Here is a 20,931-nt window from a genome sequence, read left to right on the forward strand (position 1 = left end):
GGCTGGTTTAAGGAAGGAAAACGGGCTTATATCCCAGGCAGGGTCGTTAGAGCAAAGTCCCTGGGTTCCACCCTCACCGGGACCCACACGGCCCCTCCCTCAGTCCCTTCCTACCTACTAGGGGCTGGTTTCAGTCCTGGGGCTGGCACTTCCCCTCTGGGGGCCTCCCGGGTTTCCCCTAGAAGCCAAATTATTATTACAAAAGCCGATTCAACCCGTTTGGGAGTTGAAAGGCGCCTTTAATATGTTGGGCAAAGAAGCAATAAAGTACCAGGGGCGGTGGGAAGCTTTGAAGTCGGAGAAGGACAGACCCCGTCCCCTTCACCCATGGCAGGGCCAGTAATGGTGGTGATAATGATGATAACAGTAAATAATAATGATTATAACGCGATTGGATGTTAGAATGGAGGTAAACAGGACCCGGGACAGAGCCAGCCACTCGAGAGGCGCTCGGTAAAAGGCGCCTATAAAGCAGGTGCCAGCCCTCTCCGTCCGAGGGGAGGAGGAAGGGGAAACTGAGGCCCGGAGCCCCTCGCGCGGCTGATCGCACCGGCCGGCCCTCCCCAGGCGCCTACTGTGTGCAGCGGGCAGCCGGCCGGGCCGGGTCAGGCTGTTCTCACCGCGCGGCCCCTCCTCCCCCTCCCCCGTGCCCCGCCGGACCTCTCCCACGACCGGGGAGGAAGTGGGAGAAATGGACAGGGAAAAAAGTCGGGCTGAGCCAACGCCTCCCCACTCCCCATCTCTGCCCCTCCGGAGCCACGCAGACCCTTGAGCGAGCGGCCCGCAGGACCCAGACGTCCGGGGCCCGGTCCCCGTCCAGCCCAGCGGCCCGCAGTTGGGTGGGGGAACTCGGAAAGCCGGGAAAACAACCGCCCAGCCCGCCCCTCGCCAACCCCTTCCCCCGCTACGCCCCTGGCGCAGCGGGCGGAGGCGACTCTTTTATATAATCGCGGGCAGGCAGGTTGGCTGTTTCATTTAGGGACCCGGGAGCCCAGCGGACCCAAGCCGTCAGTCGAAAACCCGCCCCCGGGTCCCTTCTGCGGCGGGGCAAACTGAGGCCCCGGGAGGGCCGGCGCCTGGCCCGGGGTCCCCGCTCCCTCGCCCCCCCCTACCCCCAGCGGCCCAGGCCGCCGCGACCCACGCCCGCGTCGGTCCTCGCAGTGCGCACAGCCCTCCCCGCCCCCGCTGCCATCCTGCCACGCCCCGGGCGTCGGGGGCAAAGCCCGCGCCCCCCCGCACCCGCCCCTGCGCAGAGGCTGGGGGCCTGTTTATCTGGAGGCCCCCACCCCCCTCCACCCCGGGGGGCCCGCTCCCCCCGCGCCCCGGGGAGCTCTGGGGCCAGATAAGCTGGCAAGCTGGCACGGCGCCGCGCAGCGGGGCGGAGAGGTCAGAGGAGGGGGGGCGCGCCGGGGGCGGGTTGGACCCCCCCCCCCACCAACTTGACAAAACCTAATAACAGCCCGGTCTCCCCGGCGCAGCGGGCGAAGCCCCACGGGAGGGCAGAGACGTGGCAAGAGGGGACCTGCCGAGCCTGTTCTGGCCTCCGAGGCCGGGGTGGGGGGGGCGGGCTGGGCGTGGGGGGGGGCCGGCGGCTGCGGCACCTTTAAGACAAGGGAGGACCCCTCTTGCCCTCGGAGAAACCAGGAAGGGAGTCGCGAGCATCATACGGGGCTTTGGCTGTACTGTACAGTTACTGTAGGGGCAGTGACGCCGCCGCCGCCGCCGGAGCGAGGGAGCGACGAGTGGAGAGCGCGAGAGGCGGAGAGCGAGAGACGCGGACCCCGGAGGCGAGCGGCCGAGGAGCCCAGTCCCAACTCCGGGCCCCGGCCCCTCGCGCCCCGGCCCGGCCCGGCCCCGGCCCGGCCGCGCGAGGTAAGTCAGCGCCCGGCGCGGCCCCCCGCACGGGGTGCAGGGCGGGGACGGGCCGGGGGCGCTGCGCCCACCTCTGCCCTCTCGGGAAGGGGAGATCCGGGAAGCCGCGGACGTTCCGCAAGTTTCAGAGGAGGGGGTGGTTGGCAGCTGCCCGGAGGCTGGGAGCGCCCTGGATCCCGAGCGCGGGGAGGGGGCGCCGCCCGGGAAGGGGGATTGGGGGCGAAGTGCATGGGCTTATGCCCCAGCCCCCCCCCCCCCGCGCCCCAGTGCATGGCTTTTCGGGGATCCCAGACGCGCGGGGAGCGGGGGAGGGGAAGCGGGGCCGCATTGAGGGTGGGGGGGAACCGGCGTGGGGAGATAGGGGGGCGCGTCGCGTGCTAAGTTTGCAGCTAGGTACTGGGGGTGCTTTCGCCCCCCGGGGGCCTATTCGGTGCTGCGTGCATACGTTGGAGTTGGCCAGGATTGAGCTCCATGGGGGATGGGGGGGGGAGGGGGCTGAAAAAACAGGGAGGGGGGCTTTGCAAAGGAGGGGGAAGGGGTGGAGTGTCCCGGTGGGCGGGCGCGGCCGCGGGGGCTTCTGGACGCCGTAGTCCCCCCACCGCTTGCGACTGGCAGGTGGCAGGCGGCTGGGACTACAAGTCCCAGGGTGCCTCGCGCCGGCGGCCCGCCGCGGTCCGCGGGTAGGGGCGGTGCGGAGGAGGGGCGGTGAGCGGCGGGCCGGCGAACCAATGGGCGCGGACCGATCGCGCGGCGCGGCGCGGGGGCGGGCCGAGCCGGCCCGGAGGCGGGGCCTGAAGCCGGGCTCCCCTCGCCGGGGGCCGGTGGCGGTCCCCGGCTTCCGGCTGCGCGGCCCGCGGGCCGGCCCCCTCCCCGCCCCGGGGCCCCTCCCCGCCTGGTTGTGTAACCGTCCCCAGCCCCCCTCCCCTCGGCCCCCCGCCCCGGTGGGGGGGGGGGTCACCCACCCGGCGCTCCCCGGGGAGGGCGGCGGCCCCAGCGGCCGCGCGGCTCAAGCGAGCCCGGGGATGCGCGGCCTAGTGCAGGCCGGGCCCGGGCGTGGGGGAGGCGGGCGGGCGGACCCAGATCCGGGGTAATTTGCATCGCCCTCCCCCCAGCCCGGGTGGGGATTGGCCGCCGGCGGCGGGGGGTGGCGCGGGGCCAGGCTCACTGCCGCCTCCCGGCCCCTCGGAGGGAGCCAGCCCAGCCGCAGCCGCCGCCACCGCCGCCGCCGGGGCCGGGCCCCCTCGCCGCTGCCCCGGGAAGGAGGTAGGAGCCCCCCCACGCGGGCGGTGCGGCGGGGGCCCGCGGGCCGGGGCGGGGGCCGCGCGTTGCGGCCGGGGCGGGGGAGGGGGCCGCTTCCTGCCCCCGCCCGGGCCTGACTCAGCCTTGGGTGGGGGGACAGGCCTGGCCCCTTGCCCCGCCCGCGCGGCCGCGCGGCTCCGGCCCCCGGGGAGGGGGCGGAGAGCACCCCTCTCCCCCCGCCCGCGCCCCCAAAGCGCGTGACCCCGTCTCCTCTGGCTCAGACCCCCCCCTCCTTCCCCTTGACGCCACCACCACGTGCGAACCCTGAGTCCCGGCAGAGGAGGGGGTGAGCTGGTGGGATCCGGCCCCCTCCCTCGCCCTTCCTCCCTCCCTGGCTTGGGAACCAGCCCCCTCCCCCAGTCCCGGGCCTGGAACCAGGCAGGGGCCTGAACTGAGCGCTGGGGCCGGTGCACCCCCCACCCCTCTCCCCCGGGCACAGGCCTTTGCGGGTTCTGGGTGGCACTGCTGGCTGGGGAGCCCGGTGGACCGCAGCAAGAGACTGCTGTCCAACCTGGCTGGGGCACCCAGTGGGCGCCCACTAAATGTTTGGGGAATGCAGCCAGCAGTGGAGTGAGCCGGCAGGGGAGGCAGACAACTCCTCCCCCCACCCCCCCAAGCTGGGCGGCGGAAGTGAGAGAGGTGCTGGTGCCCCTTCCCCCGGTGTGCCCACCTGGTTCACCCATGGGTGGCAGGCTTGGTTTACTACGCACCCCCTCCCCCTGCCAGCTGCCTCCGGGAGCAGGGCCGGCTGGAGAGGGCATCCGGGATTCCATGTCAGCCCCCCCCCCCCCCCACAACACGGCCAGGGCGTAACCCTGAGTGTGCCGCTCCCACTCTGGGGGGGCCCTCCGCAGGACCAGCCGATCACTTCCTATTGGCAGAGCTGGTCTTGGGAGAGGTCCGGGGAGTCCAGGCTCGGCTCCGTGCAGGGGGCATTTTCCCCTGGGGGCCACCCCCGCTGGGGCCCCTAGAGCGCACCGGGCCTGGCACTTGTCGGCTGGGCTCGGGGCTCTGTTTACCGCCAGCCATCGCTGTGGAGACGGGAGCCTAGGGGAGAAGGGGGGGCAGGAGCCGGTGACTGGAAGAGCGGAGGCCTGGGATCCGCATGCCTAATGAGGGAAAGAGGAGCCAACGGGGACACTGAAATTTTAATTCGAGGGTCACTTTGGGGGGGTATTTATTATGCAGTTCTGATTGGCTGCGTGGTGGCCAGTCAGCACCCTGGCCCGGGCCGGGAGCCGCGAGAAACTCTCAGCACAGGCCCTAGGAGAAGCAGCAGGGGGTGGCCGCAGGGAGCTGATGCGCCCTTTCCTCTGTGTGGGAGACTGAGGCCTGGCAGAGCTGGGTCTCATCCAGTGGGGAAGGTTCCTGAGGCCGTAGCAAGTACGCGTGTTTGCTTGTTCCCTTCCTTTCTCTTCCTTGGGGCCCTCTGACCTATAGCTGGGTCGGGCTGGTGGCAGTCCCCTTTGCCACAGGAGGAAACCAAGGCTGGGAGGGGAGGCTAGACACACGTGTGGGGACCCCGGGGCAGGCAGGGGGGGTGGCTTACAGGAACCCTCGGAGCAGGGGCCGTGTTGGGCAGGGGAGACTGAGGCCCAGGGGGAAGCAGAGAGCAGCCCAAGGTCACCTAGCTGGGCCTGGGTCTGACCCTCATGGTCCTGCCTCCTGACTCACAAGACGAGTCTCCTCTCAGCTGAGGGGCACCCACCCACTTCTCTTCCTGGGGACCTGGGGGCTGAGAGCCGGCATTTGTAGGCCAAATGGAGACTTCCTGGGGCTTATGAAACCCTGTGTCCAAAGAGGACAGCGAGGCTCAGAGAGGGCCAGCCAGGTGCCCAAGGTCACACAGCATGAGCCCCTTGTCCTCTCGCCTCCCCAGCCTTCTGTGGCAGGCACTTTTATGGCTCGCTAAGGCCTTTCCTGCCCTCTCTGAGCCACGGTCCCGCACCTTGGCACCTTGGCCCCTGGAGATGGGCAGGGCTCTGGGTTTTATGACCCATTATACCCAAGATGACTGAGGTCACCTCGCTAAAGCTGAGACTCAGGGCCAGCCCCTCCGCAGCAGAGCTGGCCCGAGGTCTGCCGGGGTTTCGAATGACCCACTAGCTGCTGTGTGACCTTGGACAAGCCCCTTGGCCTTTTGGAGCCTGGGTGTCCCCCGCTGTAAATTGGGGTTACAGGGTTCTCCCTGGGTGGTGCCCGTGGGTCTACCTGTGTCCTCTTTCCTGCCCTCCCTCATGGAGGGAGCACCTAGGTCAACTCAGGGCGCAACGGGGATTCTGGCGGAGTGTGTCGCCAGCCCGGCCACTTGAGACATGCAGAACCCCCTCACCTGTCACCTTGTGCTCCAGGCACCTGATGGACCATAAACCTCCCTGCAACAGCCCTGGGCAGTGGGGACCAGAGGAACAGGCTTGGGTGGGGGCCAGTGTGGTCCAGTCCCAGCCCAGCCCTCACCTCCACCTGAGGTCTCCTTGGGGAGGTCACCGCCCCTCTGCCAGCCTCAGTCTCGCCATCAGCCCAAACCTGTGGTCCTGAGGGTTTAGTCCCTGATTCCCCAGGAGACTTGGCTGAGCGACTGTCGTGCGGTGTCAGGGCCTGGGAGAGTGCTGCATCCCTGGTGACCAGGGGTTAGGGCCCCCCTGTCCTGAGTTCACAGATGTCAGCAGGACTCCAGTCCTGCCCCAGGCTCCCTCTGTGACCTCAGGCAAACCTCTCCCTTTTCTGAGGCAGAGGCAGCTCTGAGGGGGCGTGAGAATAAGCTGTCCTCGGCCCCAAGGCCTCCAGGGTAGGGGGTTCAGTCCCTTGCTGGTACCTGGGGGCAGTGTGGAGGAGGGGGAAGGAGCCTGGGAAGGACCAGTCGGGCAGTACAGAGCCAGGGGGCTCTTGTGTTCAAAGTGAGCTCTGCTGTGTGACCCTGGGCGAGTCACTTCCCCTCTCTGAGCCTCAGTTTCCTGACCCGTAAAGTGGGGCAGTGATTACAGACCTGTAAGGACCCCTGTCGAGATCAACAGGGTCAGGCCTGTTGAGGAGCAGCGCCTGCCCTCGGGGCCCAAGTCCTGAGTGGAGCCCCAAAGCGCGGAAGGGGCCCTGCTGAGAATCTGGCGCTTGTGAAGAGCCTGGCCAAAGGACTGGCCCCTCCATCTGTCCCCCCAGCAGGCTGTGAGCGGCTACTCGGTGGAAGTGTCCCCACCCACGCCTTTCTGGTTTAACTGGAAAACAAGGCCCCGTCCCACCTCCCATCAGGATGTGTTTGATGGGAGGGAGCTGGCAGGTTTGTGGGCACAGGACACAAGGCCCCAACGGGCCAGGCTCCCCCTCGTCTGGGCCCTCCAGGCTTAGCGATCCACCTGCCCGGGCTGGGGGCGGGGGGGTGGGGGTGGGAGGTGCAGGCACCTCCTGGTAACAAGCAGGCCTCGGGGGAGGGAGGGAGAGGTCTGGACGTAAGAGAGGACAGCTTCGAGAGGCCAGCCAGGCCCCTTCTGGGCATTTTGTCCTAGCAGGTACAGCCTGAGCAAGAGTGGGCTAGACCGTGCTGGGAATCTGTGAAGCCTGGCTTTGCTTCCCCCAGGTGATGGGAAGCTCATTCCTTCTAACTCCCCACGAGTGGCTCTGGCTTCCCGGGGCTTCCTCTTGGAAGCCGGTGACTGGTGTCAGGGCTGTTACTTCCTGACCTGCGACAGCCCTCGAGAGCGTGGGAATAGGGTGAGCCTCAGCCCCACCCATGAGTTGGGGGTCAGATGGGATCCCCGTGACCTCCTCGAAGCACCCCCCGCCCCCCAACTTCCCACCGGCCTGCAGCCTTCCTGCCTCTGGCCCTTTAAGGCCTGGGCAGGAAGCCCCTCCCCATTTAGGGCAATAAATGGACACATAAAATGGCCGAGGGCCTGTTTGCTGGTGTCTGGCCTGGCTGGAGGCCTGTGAGGACAGGCGGGCTGGCAGCCCGGCAGCCACCCTGGGCCGTTGGTGCCCCCCACTCCCTAATCGGGACGCTGCATTCCTGTCCCATTAAACCCCAGGCCGGGGACCGGGCCAGGCAGGGATTGGCACCAGGTCAGGGCGGGGTTACCCGTTGGGACCAACCTTGCAACACAGGCCGCTGGCCTGGGAGGGGGCGGGGGCGGCTGGGCGTGGGCCTGGCGACCGCACCTGGGCACCAGACTTGCTGTGTGACCTTGGGCCGGCCACCTACCCTCTCTGGGTCTGGTTTTCCCCTCCAGGTGAGGGCTCCTCGCCCCTGGCTTCCTCCTGGGGCCTCACCACATACTTCCTTGACACGCAGTAGGTGGGGAGGGGTCTGAATTCCTGGAGTCACATTCGGAGGTTAAGTTCAGAGTCCCCCCCCCCCCATCCGCAAGGAGGCCGGGGGGGGGGGTCAGTAAGCAGCCTCACTGGGCCTTTGGGGACGCATGCCGGCACACAGTAGGTCCTCAGGCAGAGTTTGCTGAATAGGTGGGGCCGGGACCCTGGGCCTCAAGCAGCCCCAGTCCCCTTGGCACTTGTCATGACCTCCGAGGAAACTGAGGCACAGAGAGGCCCTGCCTCTTGCCCAGTGTCCTACAGCCTGGAAGTGGAGGACCTGGGATTTGGGCCCGGACTGCTGTGCACGGCACATAGTAGGTGTCAGAGGTCTCTTCTTTGGTTTCCTGTTCTACTCTGTGTCGGGCCGGGGCGTGGGGGATAGACAGGCCTCAACTGCTCATTAAGCAACCCCCCTCGCCCCCTCTTCCAGGAAGACAGCAGGTGGCAGTTACCTGCCCATCCCCTGCTGGCCACCCCCTCTCCTTCCAGAGGAGTCTGGGGAGGGGGGAGAAGGAGGAGGCCCGCCCCAACCCTCACCTTGCCCCTGACCTTGGGAAGCACGGTAAATAGGGCCTCCTCCCCCTGTCCCTCTCCGGGGCGCCCACCTCCTGGCCTTTGCCTGTCCTGTTCTCCGCGCTCAGGATGCCCTTGCCACACCTGCTGCTCCTGGGGCCAGGCGGGGGCACTCCTGACCTGGCGCTGGGTCCCCGGCCTGGCCGCTGGTCTGCTGTGTGCCCTTGCCCAGGCCTCCTCACCTCTCTGAGCCTCTCCTCGTTCTGTAAAGCCCTGGGCTTACAGCGAGAAGGATGAAACGAGGTGCCAGTTAGCCCCCAATCGTCCAGGGCACACGGGAGGCCGCGGGGAGGGCTCCCGACAGGCCCGGGTTCTGCCGCCTTGGAAACCGTGCAGCAAATAAATGACCCTAGGTTAGCTCAGAGGTGGGACCGGGGGAGCGCGCCAGCCGGGTGGGCGGGGCTGGGTGTGGGCTCACTCCGCGCATAGCTCTGTGGTCTTTGGTTCATCCGGTTTGCTGCGCCCCTACTGTGCGCCGGCGGCGGGGGTGGGGGGAGGGGGGGAGCCTGCTGAGGCCTGCCCCTCGGCCGCCGCCTAGTCAGCACCGAGCGCCCCGGAAATCCCATGGAGGCGGGGGCGGGGCTCTGATGAAAGATGGGCTGGGTGGGTGTGGGCTGGAGCTGTGAGGACCCCGGCCCTGGAGGGTGGGGACCTGGCCGGCGTGGGGGTGGGGCTTCCTGCAGGAGAGAAGTTTCATTGGGTCGTCCTGACCGGGGCAGCCACCTGGCGTGGGGGCACCTACTGGGTGTCAGGTGCCGGCCGGGCCTCTTAGGGTGCAGGAGGCCACACGGCTGTCCTGGCGAGAAGATGCCGAGGCGCACAGTGGGTGTTCAGCAAACAGGTGCCTTTTAACTGCCGGGTCGCCCGCCTGACCCGCGCAGGGTTTTCTGCCTCTGCCTTAGAGGGAGGGGCCCCAAGGGGTGGGGGCAGTGGCCTGGGGTGTGGCACGCAGGTGGCCGGAGGGTGTGGGCCAGGTTGTCTGCAGACCCGGTTTAGTTTCCAGGCTGAGGGATGAGGCAAGGGCTTGCTGGGGGTGGGGGGGGGGGTCTCTTAGGATTACGTGGGGGAAACAGAGGCCCTGGCTGGAGGGGACAGAGACGTGGCCTTTGGACCTACGGGCCGTGCCACGCTGCAGGCTCGCCTGGCTGGTGGAGACCCAGACCCAGGGCCCCGGGCCGGCGCCCGGTGCCTGCTCCCCCAGCCGGCTGCAAACCGGAGCCCGAGCATCTTCATACTTTGGGCCGGGCTGCGCCAGCCCCCTTGCCCGGCAGGCGCGGTGCCCGTGGGAAGGCAGGGGTGGGGCAGCCTGGGGGGGCGGGGGTGGGGGGGGAGGTGCTGGTGAATCCTCTGAACCATTGCAGGTCCGGACCTTGAGGCACCTGGGGGGAGGATGGCAAGCGGGGCCAGGGTGGCCATCTTGAGGCCTCGGTGGCCCGGATCAGAAGGGGGTGAGGAGGGCCGAGGCCAGTCTGATCCGGAGCCCATCTGCCCACTTGCTCCCTGGGGCCTGGGGCCAGACGGCAGATGGTGGCAGGGGGTGGGAACCGCCACAGGGGCTCCTCCGAGGCTTCCGTGGCTGGGCCTCAGATGGGGTCGGGCGTTCCCCCCCATCTCCTGCTCCCAACAGCCACATCTGAGCCCCTCCCCCCCCCCCCCCCCCCCCCGGCCCCACCACAGGCTGGCGGAACAGAGGGGGGAGCCGAGCAGCTGGTGTGGTCAGCGGGAAAGAGGGCGGGCCGCAGAGAGAGGCGTCCTGGGAAGTGTAGTGCCGGCCCGAGTGGCCACACAAAGGCCTCTGTGTGAGCCCCAGGGCCAGGGCCCTGCTCCCAGGGCGGCCCCGGGTCGGGACAGTCCCGGCCTGGCCTTGGGTCGAGCCAGACCAACCCCGGGGTCCCTTGCCAGGCGGGTCCACTGGAGGCGGGAGGGATGTGGGTTGGAGCTGGGTTGGCCTGCTCGTGCTCTGCCCGGGGGGGGGGGGGGGGGGGGGGCTGGGGGTCCCGAGGCCCTTAGGCCAAGGAAGGCGCAGCCCCCCTCCGGGGAGATGTCTGGGGGCTCAGTCCTGAGAGCTGGGCAACCAGAGGAACGTGGGTTGTGTTGGGTGGCTTGGGGCAGCTGGGGGCTCCCCAGAGAGGGTGGAGGGGTGGGGACAGGAGCCAGAGGGTTGCACAAGCGCCCGAGTGGGTGGATGAGTCACAGCCCAGGGGAAGGCGGAAAAAGGGAGTGGGGGAGAGGGGCAGGACAGACGGAGTGTCCCCCACCACTACCGCCAGCTTTTCCAAAGGCCTCTCTGTCCATTCGACAGATGGGGAGACTGAGGCCCTGGGCCGAACAGGGTGGCCAAGAGTTGGGGAGGAGCCGGGTGGGCATGAGGTGGACAGAAAGCCCCTACTTCTCTTCTGGGGGTTCAGCCTGGGTGGGCAGGGAAAAGGAGCCTCAGGCAGTTGTCCCCCCGCCCCCCCCACCCCGGGACTCTCTGCTGTGCCTGGGCCAAGCTGAGCTGCATCGTCCTGGGGGCTCCGTGCTGGGGGCTCCGCCAGGCGAGGGAAGTGGCTTGTCGTGTGGCCACTGGCTCCGCCCCTCCAGGGCACGCCCACAGCCTGGTCCCTGGGTCTTGGCCTTACCCTTTCCTCCTGACTCGGAGCCTCACTGGGAGGTCAGAGAGGCCCAGGGGCCAGGCAGGGACTGACGACCGGGTTGTCCCCCGGGTCACGCATCCTAGGTTTGAGTCAGGGTACGGCTGAGGGGCCGTGGGCGTGGTTCTCCTCCCCGAGCCCTGTTTTGTCACCTCCACAGGGCAGACGGTGCTGCCTGCAGGGACTGCCGGGGGCCCGGGCACATGACAGCGCACAGTGGGTGCCTTGCATCACCGCCTCCTAGAGAGGGTGCGGGCAGGAGCCAGCACTCAGATTCATTAGGAAGCAAGGCATTTATCGAGCGCCTACTGTGTGCTCCCGTACCGCCTCAAATCATCCCTCGGCCGGGCACTCTAGGGGGCCCTCTGGTGGAAGGGGGGGGGGCGTCAGGATCTGTCGCTCCAGCCCCCGGCGTGGGTTTTGCCCGTTGATAAGGCAGCACTGTACGTCCGCCTGCCCTGGTGCACAGCTGGGAAACTGAGGCTGGGGGGGGGGGGAGGGGGCGCCGCCTTCCGGGGGTCCCCAGCCCCGGCCGGTGCGCCCACCACCCCGCACCCTCACGATCACTGCTCCCTCCCTCCCTCCCCCCCCCCCCCCACCTGGCGCTGCAGGTCTCGGCGCGGAAGATGGCCGGCGGTGTGGACGGCCCCATCGGGATCCCGTTCCCTGACCACAGCAGCGACATCCTGAGCGGACTCAACGAGCAGCGGACGCAGGGCCTGCTGTGCGACGTGGTGATCCTGGTGGAGGGCCGGGAGTTCCCCACGCACCGCTCGGTGCTGGCGGCCTGCAGCCAGTACTTCAAGAAGCTGTTCACGTCGGGCGCCGTGGTGGACCAGCAGAACGTGTATGAGATCGACTTCGTCAGTGCCGAGGCCCTCACGGCCCTCATGGACTTCGCCTACACGGCCACGCTCACCGTCAGCACGGCCAACGTGGGCGACATCCTCAGCGCCGCCCGCCTGCTGGAGATCCCCGCCGTGAGCCACGTCTGCGCCGACCTCCTCGACCGGCAGATCCTGGCGGCCGACGCGGGCGCCGACGCCGGGCAGCTGGACCTCGTGGATCAGACCGACCAGCGGAACCTCCTCCGGGCCAAGGAGTACCTCGAGTTCTTCCAGAGCAACCCCATGAACAGCCTGCCCCCCACCGCCGCCTTCCCCTGGTCTGCTTTCGGCACGTCCGACGAGGACTTGGACGCCACCAAGGAGGCCGTGGCCGCGGCCGTGGCCGCCGTGGCCGCCGGCGACTGCAATGGCTTGGACTTCTACGGGCCGGGGCCGCCGGCCGAGCGGCCCTCGGCCGGGGACGCGGACGAGGGCGACAGCAACCCGGGCCTGTGGCCGGAGCGGGACGAGGACGCCCCGGCCGGGGGCCTCTTCCCGCCGCCCGTGGCCCCGCCGGCCACCGCCACGCAGAACGGCCACTACGGCCGGGGTGGGGAGGAGGAAGCGGCCTCGCTGTCGGAGGCGGCCCCCGAGCCGGGCGACTCTCCGGGCTTCCTGTCGGGCGCGGCCGAGGACGGGGACGGGGACGGGCCCGACGCGGATGGGCTGGCGGCCAGCACGCTGCTGCAGCAGATGATGTCATCGGTGGGCCGGGCGGGGGCGGCGGCGGCGGCGGCGGCGGGGGACAGCGACGACGAGTCGCGGGCGGACGACAAGGGCGTCGTGGACTACTACCTGAAGTACTTCAGCGGCGCCCACGACGGGGATGTTTACCCGGCCTGGTCGCAGAAGGTGGAAAAGAAGATCCGGGCCAAGGCCTTCCAGAAGTGCCCCATCTGCGAGAAGGTCATCCAGGGCGCCGGCAAGCTGCCGCGGCACATCCGGACCCACACCGGAGAGAAGCCCTACGAGTGCAACATCTGCAAAGTCCGATTCACCAGGTGAGCCGGTGCGCCGCGGGGGCGGGGGACGGGGTGCAGCGGGCACGCCGGGACCCCCGCTCCCCCGCAGCACCGCTGTCCCCTCCAGGGATGGTGCTTTCTCGGTCTCGGGCGGGGGAGGGCTCGGGCACTCCCCAGGCCGAGCCCATAGGCCCTGGGGGCCGGACCACGGGAGGCTCAGGCTCGAGGGAAGGCCCGGGAGTCGGGGGTGGGGGGCGTTCTTCTCCTCCGGACTGGAGGCCCTACGTTTGCCGTAGGGCAGGGGGAGCCGGGCTGCCTCCCTGAGTCTCCCAGGAGCCCCGGGGGACTCGCTCTACTCGGCCAGCATTTACGGAGCACCTGCTGGGTGCCAGGCCCTGTCCTAGGCCCCGGGGGACCCAGGGGTGGCGAGGCACGCCAGAATCCCCGTGCGGGCCATGGGGCGCGTGTGAGCTAAAACCACCGAGTTGAGAACGCAAGTTGGGAGCAGAGAACCAGGGAGGGGGCGGCGGCTGTTTTAAACAGAGAGCTGAGTCCCCGAGGAGGGAAGCACCACTGCAAAGGCCCTGAGGCCAGTTCAGCTTGGGGGTCGCGGCAGCAGCAGGAGGGAAATGGACATGGGGAGCCACGGGGTTTGGTCCCTAGGCAGGAGGAGTGGGAGGCCAGGCTAGGGGAATTTGTGATTGGGTCTTAAGAGTCCAGAGCTGGCTGGCTGGGCCCTGTGGGCCAGCCGGCGGCAGGGGGGGAGGGGGGGGTGCGGGGGGCTGGCGTGCAGGGGCCTGGCCAGGCTGGGTGACTCAGCATCACCCCCTACCCCCACCCGCCCTGGGGTTCCCCCAGCCACGCCCACCCAGGCTGAAGAAAGAGGCCATTGTCCCAGCTTCCCGGCCCTGCCCCATGGGGACAGGATCTAGGGGCTGACCCCCGGCCCCTTCCCCACCAGGCCAGGAGAAGAGGGTGTGGCCCAGACTGCACGGCTCGGGACCCTAAGCAGGCGGTAAAGGGTGCCAGCTGGGAGGTAGGAATCTAGTTGGGGGCCTGCCCCCCCCATTTGGTGAGATTGGGGCGCTGTTAGTCTTGGGGCTGCCTCTTCCTCCAGACAGGGGTCGTAACGTGGCTGTGGGCCGTGCCCTCAGGGTCTCTGGGCCCAGGAGGGGCAGCTTTGTAGAGGCCCAGTAAGCCAGGATCTGGAGGGGTGAGCAGGGTGAGAAGGGGCCTGGGGCTCCCTGACACTCCCCCCCCCCCCCCCCCGCCCCGGTCCCACACCCCCAATGACAGGCCTCAGGTGGCTTCATTCTGAACTGGAGTTCTCTTGGCTACCCCACCCTGACTCAGGCTGATCCTGTTTACCAGGCAGGGAAACTGAGGCAGGGAGCACCACACCAGGCCGGGCCTCTACCCCCACGTGCCCACCTGGCTCCTCTTTGCCCCCAACCCAGGGCCCCAGCCCCCACGCCTTCCTCCAGGCCAGGGAGCCCAGGGGCCCCTGTGAGTCACACTAGAGAGTTGAGTAAGCGGGGCCTGTGGCAGCCGGGGCTATAATTACCCGGACCAGGGCTCGGGGTGACGAAACAGGCTGCTTCCACCCCCACCCCACCACCGGGCAGCCCCTGGCCCGCTGTGCAGCCTGGGACAGGTCGCTTTGCCTCTCTGAGCCTTAACTGGGGGAGTCTCTCTGCTCCTCAGTCGGAGTCCCTGCTGTCCCCTCTGGACCTGGCCCGCGCTGGGATCTGGACGGGACAAGCGGGAGACCGTGTTTGTAGACTCTGAGGAGGTGGAGGGAAGGGAGCTCCCTCGGGGCTAAGAGACCCGGGTGGTCCAGGGAACCACTGTGACCCGAGTGACAGGAGTTCACTGTGTCCCGAGTTCTGTTGACTCACGTGGGATTATAAGGCTGGAGAAGAGGCAGGGGTCTGGTTGCAAAGGGCCAGGCCTTGAACCTCAGGGCAATAGGGAGGCTTGAAAGGGTTAGAGCTCTGTGGGTGGTGCCAGAGGTAGGGACCTGGGGCTAGAAGAGCCTGGGGAGAACAAGTCTCTGGGGAGTGGGAAAGGCTTCCTGGAGGAGGAGGGACATTTGAGATGGGGCTTTGACGGATGCATAGGAGTTTGTCGGTCCCGGCACTGAGCATTGTGGTAGGTGTGAAAAGTGAGAGGCCCAGGATGGCTGAGCCGTAGGGTGCAAGAGGCTGCAGCAAGGAACGGGTCAGATGCTGGCCAGGGTTCCGGAGACCCAGGTCTCTGCCCCTGCCCTGTGGATTCCAGGCAGGAATCCTCTCCCACGGCTAGAGGCCAACCCAGCGATCACGTGAGTCACCTCTGTGATTTGACATCTTCCGGTAGGCGCATTTTTTAAAAAGTGAAAGGAACAGGTGAAAGTAACTCGAGTCGTGTTTGACGTCCATTTTTCTTGCGTTCAACGCGTAATCAGCGTACAGAGCTCTAAGCGAGCCAGTTTGCAGGACACGTTACGCGAACGAAGCCTTCAAGATCTGGGGCGCCTTTTGGACTTGGCGGCCCATCTCAGCTTGAAGAGGCCTCGTCTCGAGGGTTCGGGCCGCGTGTGAGAGCCGTGGCTGCTGTGTGAGACAGAGCAGCACCCGGACTGTCGTTGCTTTAGGGCTGATCCGTTGGCCAGCTTGGCTGGCTCCGCACCGTTCCCTGTGGGGCGAGATGGGCAGGCAGGGGCCCCGGAATCACCCGGGCCCCGCTGTCCTGCGGCTCGCAGTCCAGGCAGGCAGACAGATGAGGAACAAGGAAACTGGCACACAAACGAGAGTGAGAGGTGGTGGCCTGAGGGACGCGGGGTGGGTTGGGTGGAGTGCGAGGTGGGGAGGGGCCTGTCTGAGGAAGTGACGTCTGAGCTGGAAGTCAGATATGAAGGTCCGGTTAAAAAGTGCTCCAGGCAGCAGGAACAGCATGTGCAAAGGTCCTGAAGTAGGCTTGTGCTCAGTCTGTTGTAGTGACAGCCAGGAATCCAGCGCGGCCAGAGCAGAGAAAGACAGAGGTGCTGGGGGAGTTGACGGAGACTGGGGGCTGTGGGGTGGAGACCCTCTGTCCCAGAATGCAGGACTTTCGGTCTTAGAGACCAGGACAGTTGGCCACCCTCTCTGTTACCAAACACCCTGGCGTGTTGCCTCATGCCCTGTAGTATTTTCCAGCACCGGAAACAGGGTCTGGTATTCAGCAGGCACTCAGTAAATGCCTAGTGTTGTGAATGAATGCAGGTGCCACAGGCAGAACCCCCAGAGGGAAGCCCCATTATTTCCCTCCTTCTATGGATGAGAGAAAAGGGGTTCGGAGAGGTTCCGCCATTTGAGTGGGGGTGGGGGGGGGAGTGCAAGGCGTTTTCCAGCCCCTGTGGGTGTCGCTTCCCCAGGGCAGAGGGCCCACGTCTCGGGCCCACGGCCCCGGGTGCCCCGGTATTCCCGGGCTCGTCCCCACCCCTGCGCGGAGGGCCCACGTCTCCGGCCGTGGCCCGCGGGGCTCGGGGTGGTGCGGCGCCCGCTGACCACCCCCCCCTCCGCCCCGCCCACAGGCAGGACAAGCTCAAGGTCCACATGAGGAAGCACACGGGCGAGAAACCGTACCTGTGTCAGCAGTGCGGGGCGGCCTTCGCGCACAACTACGACCTGAAGAACCACATGCGCGTGCACACCGGCCTGCGCCCCTACCAGTGTGACAGTTGCTGCAAGACCTTCGTGCGCTCCGACCACCTGCACAGACACCTCAAGAAGGACGGCTGCAACGGCGTCCCCTCGCGCCGCGGCCGCAAGCCCCGCGTGCGGGGCGGGGCGCTCGGGGGGCCCGACCCCTCCCCGGGGGCCGCCGCCCCGCCCGGCGCCGCGGCCCCGCCCGGCTCCCCCGACGGCCGGCGCAACGGCCGGGAGAAGCACTTTAAGGACGAGGACGAGGACGAGGACGAGGCCGGCGCCGATGGCCTGAGCAGGTTGAATGTAGCGGGTGCCGGCGGAGGGGGAGGCGACGGGGGCGCCGGGGCCACCGCCGACGGCAGCTTCGCGGCCGGACTTGCCTGAAAACCAAAAAGAGAAAACAGAAACCCGAGAGAGAGAGAGAGAGAGAGAGAGAGACAGAGAGAGAGAGAAAATCACCCACCACCCCCCCAAAAACACAAAAAAAGAAAATCTATCTATATACAGATATCTATATCTATATATATATATACAGATATATATATATGAGGCGCCACAGAATCTAGGGTAGTGCTTTTCTGAGATTTTTCTCCTTCATGATGTTCTCTCCCTCCGCGGGGACCCTCGCCCCCGCTCCGGCTCCCCATACCCCCACCCCGCCGACGGGTTTCGGGGCTCGGTTTGGGGTTTTTGTGGGACATCTAGATTCTGAGCCCCCCCCCCCCCCCCGCGGGGCACACCCAGCATGGAGTCTGGGGTCCCATCTGAGGCCTGGTCAGGGCCCCAGGCGCCAGGTGGGGGTGAGGGTGGCCGCGGGGGCTGGGGCACTGGGGTGGGCTTTTGTTTTGCATCCCCTCGCTGGTTTCTATGAGTCTTTCAGACAAGACCTTAAATGATCTCTGTCCGCTGTGAGTGGACGTTAAAATGCACCCTGTCCCCACCCCCACCCTCCTTCCTCAGGGCACTTACTAAGTGGGGGTCTCCCCCCCCCCCCCCACCTCCCTGCCTCCCGCTCCTGCCTGTGGTCCTGTATGTGTCCTGGCCGCTGTGACACAAATCTATTTATTTCCAGGTCCGGAGAGGGGAGTCGGGGGAGGGGGTGCCAGGGTGGCTCCCTGGGGGGGGGGGGGCTGCCGCCGCCTCCCTTCACGGCACTTACGCCCTGGCGGACCCCCCCCCTCGGACTGCCGCTCAGGGCGCCCCGCCACCCCCCCCCCCCAGGCCGTGCTCCCTGACCCAGGCCACCCAGACCCCATGAGACGTTTGGAGATTCAAAACATTTTTGTCTTTACCCTCCCCTTAGCCCTCTCCCCAGTTTTTAAAGCACTTTTTAGATTTTTTTTTCTTTTCCTCCTTAAAAACAAAATTTATATATAGATATATATAGATATATATATATAAAATATACTTTCCTCAGAGGAGCAAAGCAACAGTGTGGGGTGGACGAGGCCAGAGCGGAGGGAGCCCAGGGTCTCGAGGTGGCAGGGAGGAGGGAAGAGTCCAGACGTTCTCGTGTCACAAAAGCAATAAAGACAACATTTTACAAAATGAAAGGAAAAAAAAACAAAAAACCACAAAAAAACACACAAAAAAAAGACAACCAACCACAAATAGAAGTCTTGGCACTTTGTAACAGAACGGGTACTATACTTTATCTTAATTCTTAATTTAAAAACATGTTTACAAGTTGCAACCAACTTCTATGAAAAGTCGAAAAGACAAAAAAAATAAAAAATAAAAGAGAGCGAGCGAGAGAGAGCGAGCGAGAGAGAGAGCAAAAAGAAATTCCTAAAAGTCAATTTATTTTTGTACAAAATAATAAAAAAAAAAACCCACCGCAGATGCAGAATCCACTTCTGTTCCCCGAGGTGAGAGGGGTCAGGAAGGCACGGGGGCGAGGTCTTCTGAGGTATTCGTGCTTTGACCCGGGGGCTTGCCTTGCAGGCAGGACCGTGGGGTTTTTTTGTGTTTCTGCCGTGTCCCCCCCCCCCCATTCTGTCCCATTTTGGTTCTGATTCGGAGGTGTCTCATCACCTGCCAGCCATACGATGGCCACCCGTGTCTGCGGGGACCCTCCTTACTGACTCCCCAGCTCAGGGATGGGCCCGAGAGAGGGCTGGCCTTCCAACCAGCTAGAGCAATCCAGTCCCCCCCCCCCACCCCCTGCCCTCGCCCCTCGCCCACTTTGGGGCTCCCCGCCCTGCAGCATGGCCGCCCTTCCTTGTGGCCACCAAGGAGCCGCCATCTGGGACAGGTCAACCCCGTCGAGGTGGGTGGCGGGGCCCCACCTCCAGGGCCTTATATTCCCCCAGGCACCCCTCTTTTTATTCAAAGGCACTGACTGTAATCTGGGGGCTGGCACCCGCCTCCCCCCAGCCTCTGGCTCCCCAAAGGCCCGGTACTGACCGAGCCACAGGCCACGGACGGGGGCCAGGGCTGGGGAGACCGTGTTGCCAGAGGCCAGGGCACCCTCACCCCAACGCCCTCTCGCATATGCAATGCCTAGCGTGGGACCCTGTAAATAGACGCTCTGTCAAGCCGAGACCCTCCCCCATCAAAGCCCAAGGTGAGGGGTGCCCCTGCTCCCCCCCCCCTCCAGCTGCTGGCCCGTCTCCCTGTGCCCCTTTGCTCTGTGACAGACCCCGTCTTGTCTTTTTTTTTTTTTTTTTTTTTAAAGGGAAGCTTTTTAAGAAGGCAACTTTCATCATTGTTTCTACAGGATACTATTCATCACCCCTCCCCCCGAGCCCGTCAGCCCCCCAAATGTCTCAGGACCCCCCCTCCTGAGGGGGGGTGGCAGGGGAGCCCAGGGCCGGGTGGCCTCCCTCACACCCCGGTGTCATAGAGTAAGCCCTTTTGGAGAACCATCTGTGGAGGCCAAGCAGAGAGCTCGAGCGCCCAGGCCAGGGACCCCCCCCCACCCCACCCCAGCTGAGAGGTTCCCTGAGGGGACAGCCCTCTCCCCCCCCCCCATACACCCCCTCGCAATAAAACCAACTGAAAAATCACAGCTGTCGTCCTGGCCAGTGGGGGCGGCTGGACTCGGGGTGGGGGGGATCAAGGCCTCTGGGACTATGGCGGGGGCAAGGGCTGAATCCCCGCCGAGCACACTTTTAACACAGACTTCCTCGGGAATTGCACTAAACCCCTGCCCCTAGCTCTGAGCTCCGCTTCTGATCGCCCTGCCCACCCACTCCGCCTTAACCCCTGGCCCGCCCGCCCGTCCTAGGGGCCGCAGTGTCCGCATGGGCCCAGCGCCGGGACCCCGGCCCCTGACCCCGCGCAATCACATACTGTACATAGACGTGGATCGATTTTATTTTTATTCTTTAAATTAAGGTCGTGATCAAGTGTTGCCAAAGATACTGCTGAGTTCTCGCGTTTCAGGAAACAAACAAACAAAAAAAAAAATATTTGAGGGGGAGCGTGCTGACTGGTCAGAAAGGACACAGCAAAACGTTTTTTTGTTTGGTTGTTTGGGGTTTTTTTTTTTTTTTGTGTTTTCTTTTTTTGGGGTGTTTTTTTTTTTTAACTGCCTGGTACAAAAAAAAAAAAAAGAAAAGAAAAACAAAGCGAAATTGTTATTTCCATCATCTTGGTGAAGTTGGGTGGATGTGTGTGCGCGTGTGTGCGAGAGTGAGGTCCGGGCCAGGGGCTCCGGGCAGGGTTGTGGGGGGAGCTCCCGGGGGGGGGGGGGGGGGAGGTGTGTGCCGGAGGGCCTCCCCCAACACCCCCCGGAGCGGTCAGCTGACCTGTGGGACCTAGGAGAGAGGCTAACACCCTTGCTACTTCTCCCTGCCTAGCACCCCCCCACACCCTGACCCCACCTTTTGAGATTAAGAAAAAAAAAAAAAAGCAAAAAAACACTACAAAACAGAAAAAAAAAAAAAAAAACTTAAAACCCAGTGAATGTAAAGTTCCGGACCAGGCCCAGCCTGGCACGGGTGTGGGCCTGCGCCTCTCCGGGTTCCAGCAGGCCATACCAAAGTCGGCCCCCCCTTGGGTGGCTTGCCCAGGAGACCCCCCCTGTGGCCATCTCGTCGCCATTTGTACCTGGCTGTCCCTTTGCTTCCTTCCGGGGTTGGGGGGGGTGGTGGCGGGAGCCGGGGGGGGGGGGGCAGCAGCATTGGACACGTCGCGCATGGTGGGGTCGAGGCTGGGCCGGGCGGGGGGAGGGGCCCCCCAGGACCGAGGCAGTCCAGGCAGCCGGGATTGTAGGAGGCCAGACAGAGTGAAAGGAAAAGCAGGACAAAAAATTTAAAACAGAAAAAAAAAAAAAAAAAAAAAAGCAAAAATCCTATTTTTTGAGAAAGAAAGATATTTATATTTGCAGTTTTATTTTAAAAAGTTATTTAAGCTGAGGAAGCAGCCTTCCTGGAGGGCGGCTGGCGCAGGACGGGTCAGGGCCTGGGGGCTCGGGCGCCCCGGGAGCCATAACCTCAGAGTTCAGACTAGCTCGCACTAAGGACATAGATTTACACAGGGGGTGGGCAGGCAGGGCCAGGAGGTGGAGGGGCTGGGGAGACCCCCGTCCCGATGCCGGGGCTGCCTGGAGGCCATGGCCAGGGTTCCTGAGGCCCAGGGTCCCCCCCGCCCCTCCCAGGCCCAGATACAAGGTGCCTTGGACTTTGGGGGGCCGGGCCTGGTGAACGGGGTGGGGGGGGGGGGCAGGGGCGGTGCCCGGGGGCACAGAGCACAGAGCAGACATTCCATAGACTGTATTTGAGAGTCTTTA

The 20,931-nt window shown here is 65.5% G+C and overlaps 1 protein-coding gene and 1 long non-coding RNA gene across 5 annotated transcripts; one reads left to right on the top strand and one right to left on the bottom strand.

Annotated features, from left to right (window-relative positions):
* The first annotated feature begins 980 nt into the window (after positions 1 to 980).
* On the top strand, positions 981 to 20,491 carry ZBTB7A (zinc finger and BTB domain containing 7A). Of its 4 annotated transcripts, none has more exons than XM_053220102.1 (3): positions 981 to 1,872; positions 11,291 to 12,567; positions 16,082 to 20,491. In XM_053220102.1, exons 2-3 carry the CDS (start codon positions 11,306 to 11,308, stop codon positions 16,578 to 16,580), a joined length of 1,761 nt encoding a protein of 586 aa, XP_053076077.1. In that variant the 5' UTR covers positions 981 to 1,872; positions 11,291 to 11,305; the 3' UTR covers positions 16,581 to 20,491. The 4 variants fall into 4 exon arrangements, with proteins under 4 accessions (XP_053076077.1, XP_053076078.1, XP_053076079.1 ...); XM_053220103.1 differs by lacking the exon at positions 981 to 1,872 and adding an exon at positions 2,980 to 3,135; XM_053220104.1 differs by lacking the exon at positions 981 to 1,872 and adding an exon at positions 5,952 to 7,787.
* Positions 14,917 to 16,474, bottom strand: LOC128314971 (uncharacterized). The gene is made up of 2 exons (XR_008297350.1): positions 16,134 to 16,474; positions 14,917 to 15,204 (listed from the first exon to the last, which is right to left on the bottom strand). It is a non-coding gene; the product is annotated as an uncharacterized LOC128314971 (long non-coding RNA).
* Positions 20,492 to 20,931: the final 440 nt, after the last annotated feature.

This window comes from Acinonyx jubatus, chromosome A2, assembly GCF_027475565.1.
Source record: "Acinonyx jubatus isolate Ajub_Pintada_27869175 chromosome A2, VMU_Ajub_asm_v1.0, whole genome shotgun sequence".
Taxonomy (NCBI): domain Eukaryota; kingdom Metazoa; phylum Chordata; class Mammalia; order Carnivora; family Felidae; genus Acinonyx; species Acinonyx jubatus.

What these genes read in the sequence shown, in the direction of transcription:
- ZBTB7A (XM_053220102.1), top strand. Translation starts at nt 11,306, where the DNA reads ATGGCCGGCGGTGTGGACGGCCCCATCGGGATCCCGTTCCCTGACCAC. An exon ending in TGCAAAGTCCGATTCACCAG is followed by an intron (nt 12,568 to 16,081) that starts GTGAGCCGGTGC and finishes CCCCGCCCACAG; the next exon opens with GCAGGACAAGCTCAAGGTCC.